This window comes from Ambystoma mexicanum, chromosome 1q, assembly GCF_040938575.1.
Source record: "Ambystoma mexicanum isolate Mex_15411 chromosome 1q, UKY_AmexF1_1, whole genome shotgun sequence".
NCBI lineage: Eukaryota > Metazoa > Chordata > Amphibia > Caudata > Ambystomatidae > Ambystoma > Ambystoma mexicanum.
In genome coordinates this window covers 791,574,249-791,597,486 of record NC_090922.1, presented here as the reverse complement: position 1 = coordinate 791,597,486, position 23,238 = coordinate 791,574,249, and the positions used below count along the sequence as shown (strand labels likewise).

The 23,238-nt window shown below is 49.0% G+C and overlaps 1 protein-coding gene across 4 annotated transcripts in view; it reads left to right on the top strand.

Annotated features, from left to right (window-relative positions):
- Nucleotides 1-23,238, top strand: part of TPR (translocated promoter region, nuclear basket protein) — a 2,097,972-nt gene that overhangs the window by 253,952 nt on the left and 1,820,782 nt on the right. For all 4 annotated transcript variants that reach the window (XM_069641376.1, XM_069641377.1, XM_069641375.1 and 1 more), the window contains exon 10: nucleotides 13,894-14,034. In XM_069641376.1, coding sequence (XP_069497477.1) covers nucleotides 13,894-14,034 — 141 coding nt within the window. The remainder of the gene's footprint in view (nucleotides 1-13,893; nucleotides 14,035-23,238) is intronic.

Here is a 23,238-nt window from a genome sequence, read left to right as displayed (position 1 = left end):
TTGTTTTTTTACGCCATTGTGAGCAGTCGCTTCTCGCGGAGTTTCTTTTCGACAGATGTCATTTACTCATGAAAAGGTTAATTATAGCTACTTTTTCTGTCCTTTTTCCTTCTGACATCGTTCTTCGACGTGGACAAGACAAAGACAACGCTGTCAGACAGAGTCAAGTTTCGACGGACCCTTTCAGCCTTCGAAGGCCCAACAGGCTTAGACCCATGCAGTAGGGCCAGTGGGGGGTGGTCATTGATGATGCATTTTCCCACCTTTTCCCTTTATCACCTGGGTGTCCTTCCCAAACATGGATAAAATGCCCTTTAAATTCTGCCCCACATGCAATAGAACATTTCTGTGGATCGACGTGTGCAACCTGTGGCAACCGCGACAAAGGGCACGGTCAAGCTTGCAAGCTCTTTAAACTGAAGAACCTTAAAGATCGCAGAACCAAGCGCTGGGCCCATCACTCCATGCAGGCCGATGCTGCCATGGACGTGGAGGGAGCCTCCAGTGATGGCAGCGTCGCCGTCTTTTCGGACAGCGAGGGTGACTGAGAACAACCAAGTTCCCAAGTGCAAGCCCCAGACCCTAGAAACAGGCCGGCGGCTCGGTTGTGGGGATGACACCCGGCGGCAAGAGCACTCCCTCTTCCCACACTAAGCACACACTCTGTGGCGATGTGTCGGCACCGCCGAACAAACTCCCAGATTCGGTGTCTAGGGTGGAGATCAGTAGATTCACTCTCCTCTGGGCACTCCCAATCCTGGTCACCCCATGACCGGCCCCGCAAGACAAAGGATGCTGCCCATTAAACTCCTTCGGCTGAACGTCGACAGACTAGGCGGAGGCCCTTTCAAATGCAAAACTCATTTCGTCGAAACCGGGAGGGAAGTCCAAAAACACAGGGTTATCACACCTGGTTAAAAAAACATGTCCCTGAAAGTCTGTTAAAGGCTTATTTTTCAAAAAAAATCTAAGTTCTGTACATAGAAATAAATCTCGGAGACAAAAACAAGTCTCATAGGGACAAGTCCACCTGTCATCACATCCAGGGTTTCTGGTTTAGATTCATTTCAGGCCAGACAGGATTCTATGTATAGATCTGTAGACTGCAGATGGGTTTTAGCATGGCAAAAATGGCTTTCTCACAGTCCACAGTATTAAATTAACCATAGAATTCCATAGAAACACAATAGGATCCCAATACCTATGGCCGCCCTGTGGGTCACTGGTAAGTTAGAACAGAGAACGAGGCATTGAGCATTGATGGCTATGTAAGGCCCGCCTCAGCAGTAACACGTGCTTCGCGTTAGGTCCGCTGACAGAAGTGTAATGCTACCGGCGCTCAGCTCCCAGAACCTGCAGAGTAAAAGAAAATTAATGTTAATCTGAAATATTCACAGAATATCTACAGACCAGACTAGTATTACCTGACCGGAGTTTCTGCTGCCGCAGTCCTCCAACAGAAGATTTCTTCCATCATCGTTCCCAGTTCTGTTCTCAGCATTCGTTCGTAGCCGCAGCAACAGTCCGAAGTTTTTTCTGACTTCCGAAGACCTGCAATACAAAGGTACCAAAGATAAATAATTAACATTACAGAATTAAAGGCAAATGAATACTTGCGCTCATACGTATCTGAAGCTCCATTGAGTTTTTTCCTCAGTTAAAAGCTGCGCTTCACAGAAGGCAGTAGTTATTTTTTTTTAAACTAACTTGCGCTGTACAGCACTTTTTTTCCCTGATAGGCGCGCATAATTGCCACAATAGGAAAAACCTCATCAGGCTACCGAAGATACCCCGCGCTTCAACGATAGTAAGCTTGCCAATTTACCTCACGAAAAGGTTATATTTTTTCCCTTGATAACACAAGACTTGAGTTAAAGCTTATTCTTCAGAGAACCTGCAAAAGAAAATGATTTAATTCAGCAAGAGATCTCCAACTTTAGAACTTTTTTTTTTTCTTCAGACATCTAATTGTCTGACAAGAGACTTTAATTTATAAAGACACTCAATCAGCATCTTAGTCTTCAGAACCTCGACACCTACGCGCCCCTGTGTGATTGCAGGATGGAGAGCTCCTAAAACACGAAACACAGGTGAGGAAATAAAGAAATAAAGGGAGCTTTTTAGGTTGGAAGGCAGGAGAGAGCCCTAGTAGAATTTACCTTTCATATTAATTACAGTACCTCCCTTGTTATCTCATTCATGACAGGTAAAAACCCTTAAAGAACCAGTTTTAGCAGATCAACAGGGCCCTTGGATCGTTACGCTCCTGTAGAGACAAGGTAAGCATTACACTACCCCGTCAAAAGTAATTTTAACTGTCCCACAAGAGGGTTCCTTAAGTGAGGCCTTAATAAATAAAGGCCTACCCACTCCTACACCCCACGCCCCTGCCATGCCCTACCTGGGGTTCATCACCAGTTCGGCCCTATGGTCAGCAGAGGACATGGATAGGGTCATGTCCAGGATGACTTTTTTTGCAAATTTCTTTGGAAAAAAAACCTTAGGCAATTGAACATTTTGAAATAATACCGCCTACTGCTCAGGCTTCAAGCTCTCAGCCCCGGTCTTCTTTTTGCTGGTGGCTGGGAAGGTCTCGCACCTCTGCTGATTTTCATGATTCATACAGACACTGAAGGGGATCAAGAGCAATATCAATACTATGATGTTAATGGTGATGATGCAGAAGTGTATTCCCCCTCCCTCCTTTCCTGTAGCTCTCTGGCCTGCCTCTCTTGGCCCCTTCCTGTTCCTACCTGCAAGGCTAAAAACCTTGGGGTCATCTTCGACTCCACTCTCTCCTTCTCTCCTCACATCTGACGTCTCTAAGAAGTCACACTACCAGCTGCACCTCCTCAGAGGTATTCTTCCTTTCCTCTCCTTACCCCAGAAGCTCAGTCTCCAGAGCTATGGTTCTCTCCAGGCTGGACTATTGCAACAGCCTTTTTCTAAATCTGCCTGCTTCTACTCTCCGCCATTTGCAACTTATCCAGAACAGGACTGCAAGACTTGTCTTTGGCCTCGAGCCCAGGGATTGCATCTCAACCAGACGAAATCTCTGCGCTGACTGCAAAGGCCTTTCGGAAGGGGAAGCCACAGGTGGGTAGGGGCTCGAAGCCTGTTAAGTCTCAGACTTCCAAGTCCAAGGGGGTTTCTAACAATGACTCGAGGGGCGACTCTCTGCGTCGGAAGGAATCCCAGGGTTCTCGGTCCTGGAGTGGTTCCCGCCACTCGTCTTACTCGTCCCGGCACTCACGGAAGCACTGTCACCAGTCGCCTTCCCTGTCCTCTTCGGAGGATGGTGCCTCGAGGAAGGTTAGGTGCCCTTCGAAGTCCTTGACTCTGGAGGAATGGGCAGCGTTCAAGAAATTATGATGAATCGCAAGGCACGGGTCCGGTCGAGCCTTCGGACGAAGCCGACCTGGATCGGTCTCGGTCTGTGGCTCGCACGCTTTCGGGGCTCGGGTTCAAGATGCAACACACATCGGGAGTCGTCGAGGTCCCATACCGACAAGGTCTCGAAAGGTCGTAAGAGACGTGTCTCTAGGTCTATCCTCGTCCCCAGCCAGACCGCAGCAACCGTTTCAGTGCTCGGGGACTACGTTGACACGTTCGGCGCTGTGTCCGTCCGATTCGGACATCGACGCCTTGCTGTCGTATCAGCCCATGGCGCCATCGGCTCCTGTGTCGACATCGACGCCTTTGCCTTGGGTGATCTCGCGGTCGAGCGAGACCGCAGAAACCTTCTAAGGGCTAGAGTTTGCCCTCAACGCCTTTGGGGCATTTTAGCCGGGATTTGCTGGCAGAGCTCCCTGGTACTGGGGATCCTCCAAGGAAGGTTATTGCAAGTCTGTAAGGCCTGTTAAGAACTCCAGACCCACGGCTGTCCCAAGACAGGACTTTTATCTTCCTCTGGATGACCTCTATGAGGAGGAGAGGTTAGATTTAGCTTTTGTCCCCGATGTGGTTCCTGTATTTTCTGGGGATAGTCGATTGGAAGAGTTAAGGCAATCTCTTCATGATGCCAGTGGCTTAGACACTTTTCTCCTGAGGTGTAGTTTTGGGAGCCCTGAGCCTGGGGATCATGCTGAGTCGTCCTACAGGAGACTGATGGCTAGAGTCGAGGAATATCTTGGTTGGTCCACTCCCCCTGAAGCTTTTGTTCAGGATGACTTGACGGATATTCTGGATCAAGGTCCGTTCTCTGACCCGGTGTTACCTTTCCATTTGACCTTGCATAAAAGGTGGAGGCTGCTTTGCAGACCCCGGAATCTCTTCCGGCAGTTAACAAATCGCTAACTAAAAAATACTGCCCTTCCGGTAGCGACCCCAGCTATCTTTCATCTCACCCCACTCCAGCCACCTCGAAGTAGGCGGTGTACCATACCATCCCTCCTGATGGGGACAACAAACGCTTCGACGGTTGGGCACACAAGGTGTTTTCTGCAGGGAATATGGTGCTGAAATTAGCCAACTCCACTTGTGCCGTGGCAAGATTTTCACTCTGGAATTTTCTCTTGCGGCTGAGCATATTCCCAAAGGGATGGGTTCCTTGCACTTGGGCAAGCTGACAAGGATGCCATGAATGAATCCCTTCATTTTGGTTTGGACACAGCTGACAGTGTTAGCCGGTCCATGGCTGCGAACACTGTTATACGCAGGTTTGCGTGGTTGCGGAAGTCATGTTTTGCTCTGGATGTGCAAGCCTGTCTTTTGAACATGCCCTTAGATGGCTCACATTAGTTTGGCAGCAAGGCTGACGAGAGCCTTGAGAGGTTGCAGACATCAAATGCTGCAGCGAAATCATTAAGCGGAGCTGTGCGTTAACCTCCTTTGGTAGAAAGCAAGGAGCCGCCAGTCAAAGGGATCAGCGCAAGTACCTGTGGTGGTCGGGGAAATGGAGGTGCCAAAGCCGCTCAGGCAGCTGTCTATTTGGCTTTAGGCACTGCCGCAGCCACTCCAAAACAGTAATGAGGCCATGTCCCATGGTTTGCCGGTTGCGGCAGACAGCTCACAATTTTTCGAGATGCTGAGACAATTACTTTGGATGCGTGGGTTCTGGATACAATAGCCCATGGCTACTGCCTGCCCTTCCTACAGCGCACTCACGACAATCCACTGGGGAATCTTTGAAGATTCCAGATCAGCTTTTTGTGCAGGAAATCTTGACTCCACTAGAGAGAGGCGCTATAGAACTGGTGCCTGGAGCGGAGTGGAACAAGGGATGGTATTCCCCATATTTCTCCTGAGCAAGCATTGGATCACCTCGGTCTCACCTGCCGCTCCCTCCACAGCTGGGCTTCTCCCTCAATTTCAAGAAGTCTCATCTGACAGAATCCCAACAGCTCCAGTACATCGGGCTGTGTTGGACATGTCCTTGGAAGTGCTCGCCTCCCAAGGTAAGGGCTCATCACATTGTGCAGATGGTGCATAAGTTTCAACGTGCCCAGAGTGTCCCGGCTTTCGAATTCTTAAGGTTGCTCGGCATCCTGCATTTTTACGGTGCCAGAGACCAGGCTGCAGATGAGATCCCTGCAATGGGTCCTCAAGATGCAGTGGTCGGAGTTCTCAGGCAAGATGTCGGATCCTGTTCAGATTCCAATCTCTGTCTCCCAGGATCTTCTGTGCTGGGGCAACGGGAACCTGATTAAGGGGGAGCCGTTTTGGCAACCATGGCCAGAGGTGACTGTCGTGACGGACGCTTCCCTCACAGGATGTGGAGCTCATGCCGAAGACTTAATTGCCAGCAGTCGGTCTCCGTGGGAGTCCAAATTCCACATCAACCTGTTAGAGCTGAGGGCCATCAGGCTGGCCCTGAAGGATTTTGCCATCCGTGCGGGGGAACATTTTCCTTATCATGACGGACAAAACAGTGGTCATGCATTAACTCAACAAAAAAGGGGGCGAGGGGAGTCACTCCTGTTGTGCAGAGGCAATGCAGCTCTGGTTCTGGGCAATCCTGCAGGGAATTTTGCTCTGAGCAGTTCATCTGGCCGGAGAGGACAATGCGGCAGTGGATGCTCGGAGTAGGCCGAGCACGATCTCTCACGAGTGGGAGTTGGCTAGAGAAGTCTTTCTGGAGATGTTTGCCATTTGGGGAACCCCACAAGTGGATCTCTTCGCCACCAGTGCCAACCAGAAGTACGAGAGCTTCTGCTCAAAGGAATTTCCTGCGAGGAGGCTTAGGAGACTCATTTGTAGTGGATTTGTCGTTCCCACTGCTGTACGTGTTTCCTCCAGTTGCTGTCATGCCTCAAGTGGTAAGGAGGTTGCGGAGGTTCGGATCCCACATGATCCTCATTGCTCCCGATTGGGCCAGGAGAGCATGGTACCCAGACCTTCTAGAAATGTCCATCTGCCCTCCACCTTCCCTACCAAGAGGATTTACTCTGTGGGGCGGTCAGGTTCTCCATCCAGAGGTCAGGACTCTCAACCTTAACGCTTGGTATCTGAAAGGTTGAGGTATAAGGATTGGGTCCTCCCAGATGACGTGATAGGAGTTTCTTTCGGCCAGGAGGCCAGCAACAAAATCCATGTGCCGTTGGTGTAAATTTTGCGATTGGTGCAGAGGGCAAAATGTTGATCCTTTTCAGTGTTCCATTACTGTGGTTTTCTTTCTTGCTTGCTTTGGCCCACAGGGGCCTTCAAGTGGGTACAATTAAGGGTTACCTGTTAGCGCTGTCCATCTTAAAGCACGTGTCTGAAGAATGTTCTTACTTTAAGATTCCTTTGATTTCCCAATTTCTTAAAAGGCTTGCTAATGTGTTCCCGCCACCCCCTTTCCAGGTGCCGGTTTGGCATCTGAATTTGGTTTTGAAATTCCTCATGGGTGCTCTTTTTGAACCTATGCCCTTTGAGATTGTTTTTCAAGACGGTTTTCTTGGTTGAGGTTACTTCCGCTAGCAGAGAGTGAATTGCAGGCACTTTCATCTGAGCCGCTATTTACTGTGTTCCACAAGGATAGGGTTGTACTGAGGGTACGTCCTTCCTTTCTACCTAAGGTAGTGTCTGAATTTCATTTGAGCCAGAAAGTGGTTCTTCCTTCTTTCTATCCTCCTCATCCTAGTAAGGAACAGGAGCAAATCCATAGGTTGTACCCGAGGAGAGCTGAGTTTTTATATTTCTAGGATGTCCAGGGTCAGAGTGGACCTTTAACTTTGTGCGGTATGCTGGTCACCGATTGGGCCAGGCTGTTACAAAACAGACCTTTTCTAGGTGGATTATCCTCACCTTTACTGAATGTCATCGTTTGGTGGGCAAGAAGCTCATTCCACTAGGGGCGTGAGCTACTTCCACAGCCCTGCAGCGGGGAGTTCCTATTAGGAATAACTGATGTAGCCACATGGGCTTCTATCCACACCTTTGTTAAACATTACTCCCTGGATACACTCCATAGTCAAGATATGGCCTTTGGTAAGGCGGTTCTTTATTCTGCCATCTGATTGGGTACTCTAAATCCCTTTTCCTCCTCGAAAAAGTTTCCGAAGTAAAACAGCTGTGGACATTACATGTCAAAGATGTGGAATAGGTTGGAGGAACAGCCAATCGAAACAACGTTACCAGTTGGTAAGTAACTTGTTCTTCTATATCACAAACAATCTCCTAGTTATAGCTGGTGGCAGAGGATGTGTTCTACCAACTATTGTGTGATTTTTCTACTGCAGGCTATGGTCGTGTATATCCCGGTTATGCACAATAGGGTCACCAAAGTGCTAACTTGAGGCTCCTTTTCTTTTTATTTTTTTTTCCGCCATCACTAGGATGGTTGTTCTTTGTTGGCCCTTTTACAGTCCTGGGGGGGAGGCCTGTGTGAGTGTTTTGCCTTTTGGGGGGGAAACCCTTGGGTGTCCTTGCTGTAACGCCCACCTGATTCCCGCAGAGGCACCGGTCTTGACTGGGCGAATACCGTATCTTCAAAGGTGATGTGTAACACACGGTTGGCTCTTTGGGCTGGACCTCTGTGCACTGTATGTCTGACTCGAAGAGTAAGATGTCTGCAGATAGAAAATATGGGATTAATGAACGGGGGTTATTGGGTGTCTCTTCTTCCCCTTCTCTTCTCCTGTAGAACCCCAAATGTTAACACTCTCACCTTAGGTAAGTGAACGCCGTGCTCTCCATCTGCCTCGGGGCAGGGTGCCGTAACCAGTTTCTTCACTGGATAAGGGTGCAGGCCTCTTGACCTCAGAGGACTGCTGTCCGTCGTTTACTGCACGAACGGTAAGTTCCGAGTATTTCAAATGTCTTTAAAAGTCTTTTGTAATGATGTCTCTTGTTTTGCAGGGTTCCGGCGATGGTGGATGACGGGCTGAAGTGAGTTGAGGATGGAACCCGTGTGAGGAATAGAAGCGCCTGGAAGCACGTAAGTAAGTGCTTGTTGCCTGCTTCACGATGCGCACTAACTGTCCTTTTATCTTGCAGGTACAAGTTCGGAGCTGCTGAAGGGTGCTGGAATACCCACTGGGTTCGGCGTGGGAAGGAGTAATGGCACGTGAGTAATAAAGTTACCCAATGTCTTTAAACGCACCTTCTTTTGTCTTTCAGATGCGGGATGCAGCGCCGAAGGCCTCTGGAGCGTGCGAAGAGTTGGTAAGCTTTTGTCTTTCAGATGCCGGAATGCAGCGCGAGGCGTTGGTGACAGCCTATGGACCAGGTAAGAGAAGCGCTGTCACTGAAGACCGTAATGCTAACTTGTTCTTTCTTGTCTTTATAGGTGTTGCTGAAGACTGGATTCAGGATGGTAAGCCTTTTTCCCTTAGGCCCAGGATCAGATGCAGAAGACACGATGAGCGTTCTGCTGCAGAGGATGCAGAATAACGCAAAGCAAGAGTCATCCATCGGGTGTGGTTTAAATAGCCTCCTGTAGTGCTTAGGTGTCTCCTTCCACAGCCTCGCCTAGGTAAGAAAAGAGTTCCTGCTTTCCAGAAGAGTTCCAGTGTTCTGAACCTAGGGAGTGGCTCCTGCCCCACCCAACAGGAAAAGTAGTCCCAAACAGAAGAGGATTAGAGGCTCAACTGGCAGGTAAGTAAGCAGCATGGTCTGCTGCAGGTAAGTCCACCCAAGCATTATGAGCCCGGCGCTTCCAGCCCTGGGACTGGGCATATTTGAGCCTGGTGCCACTGGCGCCAGGACAGGGTCCAAAAGGTCCCAATTGGGACTGGTTGGCACTCGGAACCTGGGTTATGGGTCTGCTTCCAAGGGAGTTGGGTAAGTCCTGACCTTTTGGAACCAGCGATCATGACACTTGCCTAGGCCCCAGTGTCTCTGGGCAGGCAGGAAGTGGGGAGGAGTTTTTCACTCCCCTGCTCGAGTGCCTGAATGGAACCACCTCCCACTGGGAGTCTGGATGTCCCGACTGGACAGCCACCCGCTCCTTTCTGTTATGTGGTATTTATATTGCACTCTAGAGATAATTGGTATGACCTCAAAGCACTGGTAAGTTGAACGCCCTCGGGGACCGTAGTCCAGGTCAGTAGAAAGAAAGTGTGGTAGGGTGCATGAGTGCAACAGTTGTGTGCAGCTGAAGTAATTGCTCGATGGTAGCTGCATCTTAGCATTGGGTGTGGTGGTGGTGATCATTTGAATGTGTGCAGTCTAGTGGTTGGACACCCAGACTGGGTAATGGCTGCGTTAGGCCTGAAGGACGCTTATGTGAGCAACGAGGCCGGTTTGTCATGGGATATAGCTGCATTTTATGAGTGATGAGGTGTTCATGGGATAATGTTTGTATTTGAACAGCTAGGCTGAATTTATCGAGGGGTATAGCTGTACTCTACTAGAGTGATGGTGTATAGCAGAGAGTAACTGTAGTGATACATGTTATGATGGTTCATCCTCAATGTGCCAGAGATCAGCTGTTCACTGAGACACACAGGCACATAGTGAGAGGTCTGGGCTTACAGCGACACAGATTGCAGAGGCGGTGAAGTTCCTGAGGTGAAAGGCAGATCAACCACTTGCAAATGAAGTAACTGAAGATGACCAGAGACACCTGCAGACCCTTTGCAACACTGAAACGACAACTGCTGTCCTGACCCAGTTTCTGTGTGACAGAGGAACTCTGAAGAGGACTCCTTCTGTTCGACTGGTGCGAACAAGTGCCAAGACCAACTTTAATCGGAGCCATCTCCTGAGGTGCTCTGCCTCTTCAGAGCTGCATAACCCCAATACTAGGAGACCTCCAACCCAATTGAAGTGCAATGTTGTGGAAGGGCTTAATCTGTCCAAGTCATTGTGTCTTTAGAGGTTCACCTGGAGCTCAGCAATCGACCCGTTCAAATCCCCTCAACGGAGTGCAGGACTTCAGGAACCGAAGATTGTCTGGGCCAATCGCGCCTTTTGTAGGTGCTGCAGAAAAGGTGCCAATACCGCATTGACCAGAGAAGTTCCTGAAAGCAATGCCAGCGGTCCTCCCTTAAGTCTGATGCTGAGCCTGTCCATTGTCTGTCTTTTTGTTGTCAGACCAAAGAATACGGAGGTCTGGTCCTGTGCTGCCACTTCGAGGAGAAGCCAGCCATAATCTTTTCTTCAAACCCAAGTTACTGTGGGGGGAAAAAGGTATTGCTTCACTTCCGAAAAGTGGCTCCAGAATATGGAGTGCAGAGGTGTCCAGGTAACACCCTCTTACCTCCGACCCAAGCTGCAGCTTTTGTCTCTTTAGTGAGTCCTTTAAACATGGTCTCCAATTTTGGTTGTCCTCTTGCATCCTAGAGACTAGAAATCATCCACAGGAGTTTTCATTGTCTGCCTTTCGCTAGGTTTGTGTTTAGGACCTTAGCCGTGCAAAGAAACTGCCTACTAGAAACTTAAGCTTTGCTAGTATAACACGAACCAACGATTTTCCTTTCCAAAAGTCACTTATGTGTATGCAGAGTAAATGTTTTTACTGTTTCTGCTAAGATTCACGAGTGCGTGTTATTGCCGATAATCCGATAGAACTGTCATTACTCTCAAAAGTTGTAGTAATTGTAACCGTGAGCAACTACATACTAAGCAGTGGCCTTTGAAAAGTATCCTAAAGTAATCCTATATGTTTTGGTTGTATGTGCTAAGTATTTAAGTGATTCTTGTGTAAATAAAATATATATTTGACTAAGTCTTTCTTTGACGTGCATTACTAACTAGGTTCATTGTATTTGCCTACAGCTCCCTTGTTCCTCTTATAAGGCTGATTGCCCTGCCACTCTACCAAGGTTCCATGAGTAGTACAGACTGATACTAAGAGTTGTGGATCGATAAACCATTCGGATAGTTTTGTGAAGTCCTACCTTCCAGAGGTTTTGGGGGAAACTCACGCAACATATATCTAATATTTTTAATGTCACCAAAGTTGTTTGTACCACGACATAACGAGCAACAATACAGCGTTTTTGTGTATGGCTGAACTAAGACATTGGGCCTCATTAGGACCCTGGCGGAGAGGGTATTACGCCAGCGTAGTGCATGGCGTACCTCTCCGCCATACTACGAGTTCCCGTAGCGCCATGGAGGTTTTCTCCGCCTGGTTTTACCAGCCGGAGAAAACCATGGCGCTACGGGACCTCGTTGTTAATTACGCCACCGTATTTTACGGTGGCGTAATTAACTCCTTCCCCACTCCCATTATACCCTATGGGGCAAGAATGGGAATGGGGAAGGGCAGAATGGGGATTGGGGATTTACCGCTCCGCCGAGGTCGGAATGGGGCGGTAAATCCGCCAACCCCCATGGCGCTATCGGCGGCTTTCCGCCATGCTTCGCGGTGCATTTAGCACCGCGAAATCCGCCTGGGTCGTAATGAGGCCCATTGGTGAAAAAGTTGGGCCTTGCAAATTCGTTAAATTCTTCTATACTTGTAGGTCTTGTAACTTTACCTACTCAACCTAAGAGAAATGCACTTAACCCTTGGCAACAGATGTCGACAAATGTAAATTTGCTTTCTGTAAAATGGTGCATGTCACCAAAAACCCATTTTGTTTGGCGCACTGCTGCCACCCAGAGGCCAGTGAGGTACAGTAAAACCTTTATTTGACATTTACTGTAACTTAAATATTAGGTTTCAAACGTCCCCTGCAAATGGTATTCGCCCCTCATAAAATGTACTTGACTGTGAGAGTTTACATGCCCTGGTTGTGTGTCTGTAAAAGATAAAAAGGCTCTGAAAACAGTTTAGCCCCTCATGTCTGTTATATTGTACAAGGCAGTCATAATCGTAGAGCAACGTAAGCTCTGGAGGCTAAATACGGTAGATGGTATTGCAGCAGATCTGTAGAAGTACAGACTGGATTGAACTATTGATCACTACTTTGCTTACATATCTAGTTATGTGCATTCATTATGTAAGGGGAAGGAAAGTAAGAGACTAAAAGTGGATGGCGTAGCAGGCAGAGAACTGGACAAACTAGGCAGAAAATTGCCCAACTTGTCAATCATGCATATTCCCCAATAAAATTAATCTACTAAACAGTTTTAGATATACTAACGTAAACTTTTCTGTAAAGCATGGAGACACTGCAGTGTTTTACAGTAGCAATACTGGAATTGTGCAAGGAACAGAATTGCATGAATGTCTTGAAAAAAATAAAGTTAACATACTGGCCTTTGCCAAACAGGGTATAGTTGGCTTAAGTGTTATCCCGATTACTTCTGGCTTGCCAAAATTTGGAAGAAATTCTCGTTTAGGAATCCCCCTCAGGCACTTAAGCGTGGAGGAGATTATTACTGCAGTGAACAGAGGAAAAAAGGGTATTGAGGCCTTGGGTCAAGAGTAATGCAGGGTGAGCTGTGCTTTCATTGAACAGTTTAACTAAATAGCTACCTTTGCTACACAATTCTCCATTTAATTACCAATGCTGCAGAATTGCATGGCAAACTGCTATGACACTGCTTAGTTTATGCCTTTGTGTTGTGTATTTGCCTACAGCTCACGCCGTCTTCATAAAATACACCTGACTGCTCTGCCATTGTACCAATGCTCTGGGTAGTACAGACTTGTACTATGGTTTGGGACCTGTATACCAAGGGGTAGTTTTAGAGTCTTGCCTCCAGATGGACTTTAGGAAAACATCACTAACAACTCACTACCCGTACTCTGATTTCTTCAACCACTTCAGGGTTTTCTGAATATGCTGTGCCAGTTAACTACTAGGATTTGTCTGGTTGAAGTCCAGTGGCTGGGGGAGCAGAGGTCCCTTTCAGCGTCCAGAATTGAGTCAAACTAGTCTGCAGTTCTGGGTGCTGACTAGACTGCATTTGAGACTTGATACCCTTGGCATGCCAGATGACCTCCATGAAGCAGTGGAGCTCCAGGATGTGAAGACGGTTGTTTGCAGTGGTGGTGTTACTTCCTTTCAAAGGCCCAATAAATTGTTTGTTGTACTTGCCACACAGAAAAACACCTATAATTGCAGATAAAACTGGTATCGTTGTAGCCTTAGACTACACTCGCTCCATCCTTAGCCTTGCTGCTCTGTTAACATTGGTATCCCTGTTCATAATAGGGTGCCCTCTCAAAATCCACCCTATGATGATTCCTAAGCCTTAACCAAAGCACATTAGGAAAATATCCCTAAAAGCAATGATCCATGATTTTCCTTTCCTTGAAGAGCATAAACACCTTGGTGGAGCCTCTGTTTTCCACCCAACAGTTTATTTTGCATTTAAGTTTACAAAAATAGGGAAATGGTAATGGGTAGGTAGTGGGAGCAAATGAAGGCCATCAGTGAATGAATTGTTTTCTTAGCAGGTTTTAAATCTGTTAGTAATGTTTTTCTTTTGTGACCAGAAATTATCGTGGCTACTCAATATTACCAACTTTGCTATGGATCTGGCACCACTATATATTTTTAACCAATGCATGCTACTACCTATTTGTGTTTTGCGTTGATTGTGTGGTTTAATCTCTCCAACCCTTCCCAGCTCAAAGAGCCACACAAGAGCAGCTGTCTGAAATGGAAGCTTCAAAAGACAAAATCATCAAAGAGTTGAAGGAAAAGATTGTCAAGATGGAGCGAGAAATTGAGAATGCCAACAATTTACTTACAGCCACGAAGCGCAAAGGTACACATGTTTCACTCAACTCCAGCTCCATTACCATGTGCCAGGATTGTTAGCTCAGACTAAAGAGTTTAAATAACCTGTTTATAAAATTGTCTAAAGCAGCCAAGATTTTGTTCAGATGTATTCATAAATTGTCTAGAATATTAGGACAAATCTGTGTGCCCCTGGTGCGAACTGGCCTTCAGTGGTTTGGCCACATTTTTAGCTAGTTTGAGAGATCAACCTAGTAAATCTACGAAGGCTTTTTACACTTGTGTATAACCAAACTGCCACTGGATAGCAAAAGCCGAGCAGTACCGTTTAGACTTTGAGATCAGGAGGTTTGGTGTAGAGTTACAATTAACACTAGTGCCCACACAGATGTATATGCAAATATACTATTAAAACACATGCAATCCATATTCGTTGATCTACAAATTAGGTAACTCCAAAATGGGAATGCACATCACTTTAAAATTCGGTTACACTAATGCAAAGCAAAAGCAATATTTAATGTGGTAAGCCTGGTAAAAACCACTTGCCAGTATAGTTATCTGGTGTTACACAAGTTGTAGTGTAGCTAGACATTTAAAAATAGCAGTGTTCCACGAGGAACTAGTTCACTGTTAAGTATGCGCCCATTGAAACCAAAGTAACTGCACGCTCAACGTGCTTACATCCTCAGCCCCTACCACCACACTGGATGGAAACTAGCAGCACTTCGGAGGCCAAGGATACCTGCATGGAGAGCCTTGCAGATGGATTAGCTTCCAGCATGGAGCATTGGCTCCCCTCTAAAATGGAGCCTGCTACTGCAGGACTTTAGCAAAGGCTCTGCTCAGCCTTGGTTCTGCCTTTGCTGCCAGCTGATTGGTGTTCCGACAACCCCATGTGGCCTATTGCAGGGAGCCAGCAGGCAAAGCCGGACCCCGTTTAAGAACTCTGTTCAAGGACTAAATCCCCTGTCTGGGCCAGGAGGGCTGTCCATACATCTTGGTATGATCTCTTCTTGTACTCGCTTACATGACTAATACTATTATCCACATTCTGATACCCATTCATTCTAATAGGCTTATCTGAAATCCCTACTCCTGACCCATGGCTTGCTCTTGGAATAAACTCACCCCTCTTTGTGCAGTCTGCCGATGTGGTAATTATTACAGTGCCAGTTTCATCATATCTATTCTACCCTCCAGTATCTTGTGCTACCGATCTAGCCCCACTTGGTGTGAGGCTTTTCCAGTGTGGACTGATAAAGACCTTTTATACAACTGCTCCTACTTTCGCCTGCTGTGTCCCTGTGCACATACCACTATATTACTTGGGCCCAGTTGGCAGGGTATGTCGTAGCCATTCTATGGCAAGGTAACAATGTTGGTTTTATGTAACATGCCTGTAACCTACCTGACCATGACTTTTCAGCATTGTGCTGCAGATTTAATTTGCCATAGCACTATATTCTACCTATTAACGTCTTGTAACACCTTACCCATTGAAACTAGCGCTTATGTGCCTCTGGACTTTGTGCACTGCTATAAATTCATAATTAAAAGAAGTACCTAAAAAAGGAGTTCCGGAAATCGCAATGTTTCCCTAATGCAAGACTTTTCTGTGGGGATCACCAGGAGAAAGTCAGCCTGGAACTCCCTCATCCCCTTTGTTGTGAAAGTGTTGTTAAGGGAGTTGCGCTATGCCTATCCCTATGAAGAGGGAGGGCAAATTAACCTAATTCCCAGAACACACCCCAGTTAAGTAGGGGTAGAAGCAGTCAGTTGCTCATACTTAACCAGGTTGCAGGTGGTACAGGGGTTGTTTGTGGGTGTACACGGTTCTCCAGCATGGGGTCTGGCATGGATTCACATGCTCATGAATATTCCCCGTCGTCAGGCTGGGAATCCTCGGTAAAGAAAAAACCAGTATCAGTTTCGTTTCTGATCTGTCTTTCGTAGTAGTAACCAATCACTGATCTCTGCGTCATACTGACCTCAGCCAATGACTGCCCTCTACCTAAGCCCCGCCTCTGGCAGCCATCTTCAGATTTTTACTACACGTTCAAGTGTTGGGATCCTCGTGCTATTGCTCTCGAGCGTTAGTGATATTTTTTCACGTTTTTCTCAAAAAACTTCAATTTTTCGGTCAAAAGAGCCTCAAGCTCCACCGTTTCTTCATCCGATCAACGGGGACCCGTGTCGGATTCGTCTACGCCCCTCAAGGGTGAAGATTTCGTCGAGCCACGCTTTTGGAGGACTCCAGAAGTTTCTCAGGCCCATCTCGGACATGGCCCAGGAGAAGGGAAGCTCGACGCCCGGAAAGCTGTTCAGGGTCTGCCCTGGATGCCAGCTTCAGAATGTCTTTAAGGAGGACGAACACTCCCTTTGTCTTTACTGCCTACATGAGGACAAGACGCACGAGGAGAAGGACTGCGTTTTGCGGCAATATGTCGGAGCGGACCATGAAGGACCGCCATCAACGTCTCGCCAACTGGCTGGAAGGGAAGAGCCCGTCAGGCGAGAAGTAGTCCGAGCGGTCTTCTAAGACCTTTGAGGACGCCCCGGCGACAGGGGTCCAACACAAGGCCAAGCACCGCGAGTCCGCTGGCACCGGGAGCGCCGAACGGTCGGGCTCTACGGGTGCCAGGCAGGGCGCATCCTCCCCGGCGCCATCAACTACGAGCCAACGCTCTGGTTCGGGTAAGAGGAAGGCCAAGCACCCGGCGAAGCTCCTGGAGAGACCCCGGTTGGGCTCGAAGGCCCCATCGGGGGGGGGGAAGCGAGGCAGTGACCCTTCTGCCCCGGACTCCCAGGACTCTTCGGAAAGCTCTTCATTGCAGGGTACCGAGCAGACGTCTGGAATGGATGTTCCCTCCACTCAAAGGGTCACAGTTCCTTCACAGAAATGCTAAAGCTAATCAGCAAGACTGGGCTCTTCCAGGACAGAGGCAGAAGTTGCTAGCCAGCCTTCCTTCCGACGGGTCTCTGGTTTCTTTGCAGGTCTCACAGCTGTATAGGATTTCTGGCTCCTTCAGGTTTCTCCAGGATTTGAGGAATGGGTGCAGGGGTCCTCTTATCCTAAAAGCCAGGTTAGAGCGGCTGCCCTCACTAGCACATGAAAGGACTAGCCCACGCACCCCAGCAGTGGTCCAATCGGGACCACTCTGGCAGTCCCAGCCCACATATAAGGATTTTCCTGGCCTCTGAGGCCAGGAAGAAGGCTAAAGGACAAGATGGCAGAAGGTCAAGCGAAAAATATTGTCAAGGCCATGTTTGACCAGTAGCCAGTTAGTAGCCAAACAAGGTAAACACTATAAAGCTAAAACAAAGTTCTATAAGTGGGGAAAAAGTTGCTGCTGCCACCAGCTTATCCTTTCGAGGGGATTGGGTCCTCCAACATATTCCATATCTATGACCGGTAATGTCCACAGCTGTGCTGCTTGGGAAAATCTTTGGCTCCTGCGTCGATGCGCCGTCCCCGAGGACGACGGCCGACGTCACCCGATGTGATAAGGAGGACGCACGACACCCTTAGCTTCATTTCCGTTTTTTCCGTGAACGTGTTCGCTTCGTGAATCTCGGTACGCCTAGACTCGTTGGCGTTTGCTGTTTTCAATTCTCGGTTCGTTGAACCTGTTTGGTTTGTTGTGAAGACCTGTTCGTGGCGATGTCTTTCTCATCTTCAACCCCGGGTCCAGGCTTCAAGAACTGCAGGGACTGTGGGTCCAATATGTCAGTCACGGACTCGCACGACGCCTGCCTCTGGTGCCTCGGGGAGGCCCACGATACAGACTACTGTCGACTGCCAGTCGTTCACGGCAAAGGCCTTGCGGGAACGCAAGAAGAAGCTGTCGGTAGGCCGGGCGTCTAAGCCCCGGAAGTCGAGGTCTGCAGGGCTTTTGACGGATGACTCCAGGGGTGACTCTGCGTCATTGTCGGAAGTCCGGTGGGTCTCCTTCCAGGAGTCGGTCTCGCCACTCCTCCTCCTCTGTGAGGCATTCCAGGAAGCGCCGGCATAGGTCGCCTTCCCCGTCCTCTTCCGAGGACTCCGCCCGTCGGCGGGTCGCTTATCCCTCCATGCAAGCGACACCGGAGGAATTGTCAGGACTGGCTGGGTTAGGAACAGGAAGAGTTTGTTCATAGGATTAACATTGTGCTTGCCCAAGTCAAGATGGAGCGAAAGAAACTCAATCTGATTGGTTAAAGGAACAATGATATGTTTGGTTTGCCTGATTGGTGGAGAGAACAATGGGTTTGATTCTTGGGAGGTGAGCAAGATTCTAAACTGCCTTTCATCCAGAGAAATTCAGTGGCTGGTTGTGTTTTAGTTAAGCTCCTTAAGTAAGGCCTTTTCAGAGCTCAGAAGATCAACTAAAGAAGTAAGAATTTCGTTTGCTGATCCAGTTGAAACAAGAAGTCATCAGGTGGGATCGTTTCTTTAAAGATTTAAAATTGTCAGTGAACTTTCATTTTTTTTTAAGAACATTTAAAAAGTTAACCAAATTTCAAAGTCATTTTGAGAAAAGAGACATTTACAGTTGAAGTTATTATTAAGGAAGACAAGTTTGAAGATATGCGTAGGAGTTTAAATGAAATTAACTGCGTGTAATGTTCTTAAAGACTGTTAAATGTGTGCGTGAGCTCGCAAGTTGTTGTTCACGTGTTTTTTGAAGACGCGCGGGTATTCGGAGCGATAGAGCGCGTGTCCAAAAGATTGCGCGAGTGAATTTTAGCGCGTGTCCATTTTAACGTTAATGACGTCTCATGGAAAAGCGCGTGTGGGTTTGCGATAGAGCGCGAGTCCATTTTGGTGAAGCGCGAGTGGTTTTAAGCACGTGAACTGTTTTACGTGAAATCCATTTCGTCTCTCCGCGTGAGTTCGGTAGCGATAGAGCGCGAGTCCATTTTTAACCAGCGCGCGTGATTTTTATCGCTTGTACGTATTTTTTCATGCGCGTGTGGATTTTAAAAGCGTGCGCGTGTGTTTGCTAAAAATCGCGTGTGGATTTTTGAACGCGAGCGCGTGTGTTGCTAGGAATCGCGTGTGTATTTTTAACGCGAGGACAATTCTTCACGTCTTCTGATTTTTACGTGTTTATCGCACACGCTATTTAAGGAAGAAACTATACGTTCTTATGTAAATAAAGGAAACTATTCACACGCATAAGGAAGCAATATTCCAGGAAGTTGAAGAATGCTTATTTTCTTAATGTAATTTATGCAAATGGACTTCAATATTTCAGAGAAAGACTGCCACTATGAAAGCATTGAAAATTACATAAGGTTAAAGAAAACTCTGAAGCAAGAGGAAAGTTTAGTCCAGAAATGGTGTTTGCAAAAAACCATCACTTTAGAATTCTAGAGAGACTAAGTGGTTTGAACTGTATGCACAACACAAGAGACATTTACAAGATATCACACACAGATTAATAGCCTCTAAGTCTTTTACTGAGGTTAAGAGGTAATGAGTTTAGAGTTTATTTAGAATACTTTTAGAAAATAGAATTTTCTTATTACATAAATAACCAGGTGTATTTGTTTACCACAGATACCAGAGCCTACCAGACGGTTGCAGGGCTGCAGTGTCTCCGTTGTTATTTTATCCAAATTCCCCTTTCCCTTTCTTGGGGTTTTCAGCTCAGCTTATAATTAAGGGTTGAGAGGTGAACTCCTAGTGAGGGTCTGTGGGGCCAGCATCAGCTCCTGTGGAATTCAGCCAAGCCGGACCCTGACAGGAATGGGCTTCCTTCGGGAAGCAGATGCTAGCGATTCTGGAATCGCAGGGCACCGGTCCGTCCGCGCCTCCGAGTGGGGTAGGTCGGCACCGGTCGAGAGACGCCGCTCGTACGCCTTCGGGCTCGAGTGGTCTGCACGGCTCGTGGGAGATGTCCAGCTCGGACAAGGGTAGCCGTACTCACCATGCCCGTGCCAGGTCCCAGTCCTCGACGTGCTCGAGACCGTGTGATCCTGTGCCGTCTTCGAAGAAGACGTCTGCCTGTGGCGCCAAGGTCGTCAACTATTTCTCTCGAGGCTCCGCCTCCGAGGGGGTCGTCGGCGCCTAGGTTGTCGAGACACGCTTGGAGCTCCGGCTTTGAGGACTGTGTCGACGCCGCCGATGCTGGCGGCGACGCCGATTCGCTCGACGCCTTTTCTGTCGATGCCGACTCGTTCAGTGCCCGCCACGCCTTTCCAGGAGGTGGTGTCGGAGGGGCCCCGTGGCACGGGGTTTTCCCCTAGAAAGGCTATGGCTAAGGTCCGGCACTGCTTTGGTCCAGAGGTCTTCCTCTCCCCGCCTGGAGTACATTTCAGAGGGTGATGAAGGCTCTGATGGCGGCCTGGTTCAGGTTACGGTTCCAGATGAGCTTATCTCGGGCCATAGCCAGTTTGATGATCCTAGGCAGTCACTGCATGATGCCAGTGGACTGGACACCTCTCCGGAGGTGGAGTTTTGTCGGCCGGAGCCTTGCACTCATGCCGATTCTTCATTTCAGCGCCTTATGTGTCGGGTTACTGAGTACTTGGGTTGGTCAGCTCCCCCAGGGGAGTTCGTTCAGGATGATCTCACGGACATCCTTGATCTTGGTCCACCAACTGACCCGGTTTTGCCTTTTTCATATGGCTCTGCAGAGAAGGGCGGCGGCTTGGACTGCTCCGGAGAGTCTCCCGGCAGTGGGCAAGTCTTTGTCGTGAAAATACCGTCCAGCCAGTAGCGATCCCTGCTAATTGTCTAGGCACCCCACCCCGGAGAGTTTGGTGGTGCAGGCGGCTACGGCCTTTTCAAAGCAGGCGTCGTATCCTACCATCCCTCCGGATAGGGACGACAAACGTTTTGACGGCTGGGCGAAGAAAGTGTTTTCTTCGGAGGGTATGGCGCTTTAGGCAGCCAACTCCATATGTGCTTTGTCTCGTTTCACACACTCTGGAACTGTGTTGCATTAGCGGCTGATCATATTCCCGAAGGGGATGAACGGGATGGTTTCCTTGCTATGGTTCAGGATGGCAAAGGATGCCATGTGTGAGGCCGTTCAGACGGGTTTGGACTTGGCGGATTGTGTCAGCCGGTCCATGGCGGCGAGTACTGTAATACGCAGGTTTGCGGAAGTCTGGGTTCGCTCCTGATGTGCAGTCCCGGCTCCTCAACATGCCCTTTGACGGTGAACACCTTTTTGGCAGCAAGGCTGACGAGAGCCTTGAGAGGTTGCAGACCTCCAAAGCTGCAGCGAAGTCGTTGGGCGCTGCAGTTCGCCAGCCTCCGCCTTTTCGTCCTAGGGGACAGCAATGGAGGGGAGGTTCCTTTCGCTATTACTCGCCCTTCAGTAAAGCGAGGGGAGCTAGCAGTCAGAGGCCATGGTAAAAGAGTGCCAGAGGTGGAAACAAAGGTACTCGAGGTGCCAAGGCCGCTCGAGCAGTTGCCTCTTTGCCCTCAGGCAACGCCGCAGCTGCTACCACTCTGTCATGAGGCCAGGTCCCATGGTTCGCCGGTTGGGGGGCAAGGCTGGCGTAGCATCTTGTAGAGTGGCAAGCCATTACTTCGGATGTGTGGGTTCTGGAGATCATAACCCACGGCTACTGTCTTCCTTTTCGGCAGAGGCCTCAGGACAATCCACCAGGGAGCCTCTCTTTGAAGTGTCCGGATCCGCTCCTTGTGCAGGAAATTCAAGCCCTGCTGGAGAAGGCACTATAGAACTGGTGCCTGTAGCGGAGAGGAACAAGGGATGGTATTCCCCTTATTTTTTGATTTCGAAGAAAGACTGGGGATTGGGACCCATCATGGACTTGCGTGGTTTGAACAAACTCCTCCGGGAGGACAAGTTCAAGATGGTTACTCTCGTCCTCCAGGCCCTTCAACTTCAGGACTGGTTGGTGTCTCTCGACCTCAAGGATGCTTACTTCCATGTGCCGATCCATCCCAAGCACAAAAAGTACCTGAGGTTCGCGGTTGGCCACTCGCACTTTCAGTTTTGGGTCCTGCCGTTCGGATTGACCTCTGCCCCGAGGGTTATCACCAAGCTCATGGTGGTGGTGGCAGCGCATCTCAGGAAAGCGGGGATTCACATCTACCCCTACCTGGACGATTGGTTGATCAGGGGGAGCTCTCCCGAGCAAGTCCTGGATCATCTGTCCGTGACCTGCCACTCCCTTCACAGGCTGGGCTTCTCCCTCCAATTTAAAGAAGTCCCATTTGACACCAACGCAGCGGCTCCAGTACATCGGAGCAGTGCTCGACACGTCCCTGGGGCAGTGTTTTCCTCCTCAGGTGAGGGCTCTTCACATTCAGCAGATGGTGCACAAGTTCCAGTTTGCCCAGACTCTCCCAGCATCCGACTTCTTGAGTCTGCTCGGCCTCATGGCATCCTGCATTCTTCTGGTGCCAGAGGCTCGTCTGCTGATGAGATCTTTGCAGTGGACACTGAAGCTCCAGTGGTCTCAGTCCTCCGGCAGGCTGTCGGACCCTGTTCAGGTGCTGCCCTTGGGAGCCCGGGACCTTCTGTGGTGGGCCGTCGAGGGCAATCTGATGAAGGGGGCCCCATTTTGGCTGCCCTGGCCAGAGGTGACTATCTTGACGGACGCATCCCTCACGGGATGGGGAGCTCATGCCAACGAGTTGAGTCAGCGGTCGTTGGTCTCCGTCGGAGTCCAGACTCCATATAAATCTGTTGGAGCTGAGGGCTGTCAGGCTAGCCCTGAAGGCTTTTCTAGCGACTGTGCACGGAAAGAGTGTCCTGATTCTAACGGACAACACGGTGGCCATGCACTACCTATAGAAAAAGGGGGGGCAGGGTCACTTCCGCTGTGCAGGGAGGCGATGCAGCTCGAATTCTGGGCCATCCAGCAGGATGTTTCGATCTCGGCTGTTCATCTGGCCGGAAATGACAACGAGACGGCGGACGCTCTGAGCAGGCAGAGCTCGATCTCTCACGAGTGGGAGCTGGCTCAGGAGATTCTCCTAGAGATATTCGCCCTTTGAGGGACCCCTCAAGTGGATCTCTTCGCCTCCAGTGTCAACCGGAAGTGCGAGAGGTTTTGCTCGCGGGAATTTCCTCCAAAACGAGCCTTAGGAGACGTTCGTGGTGGAGTGGTCATTCCCACTGCTGTACGCGTTTCATCCCGTCCCCTTCATCCCGCAAGTGCTGCGGAGGTTTGGTTCCCGGATGATCCTCATTGCTCCGGCGTGGGCCCGGAGGACGTGGTACCAGGACCTTCTAGACTTGTCCATCTGCCCTCCATGTTGTCT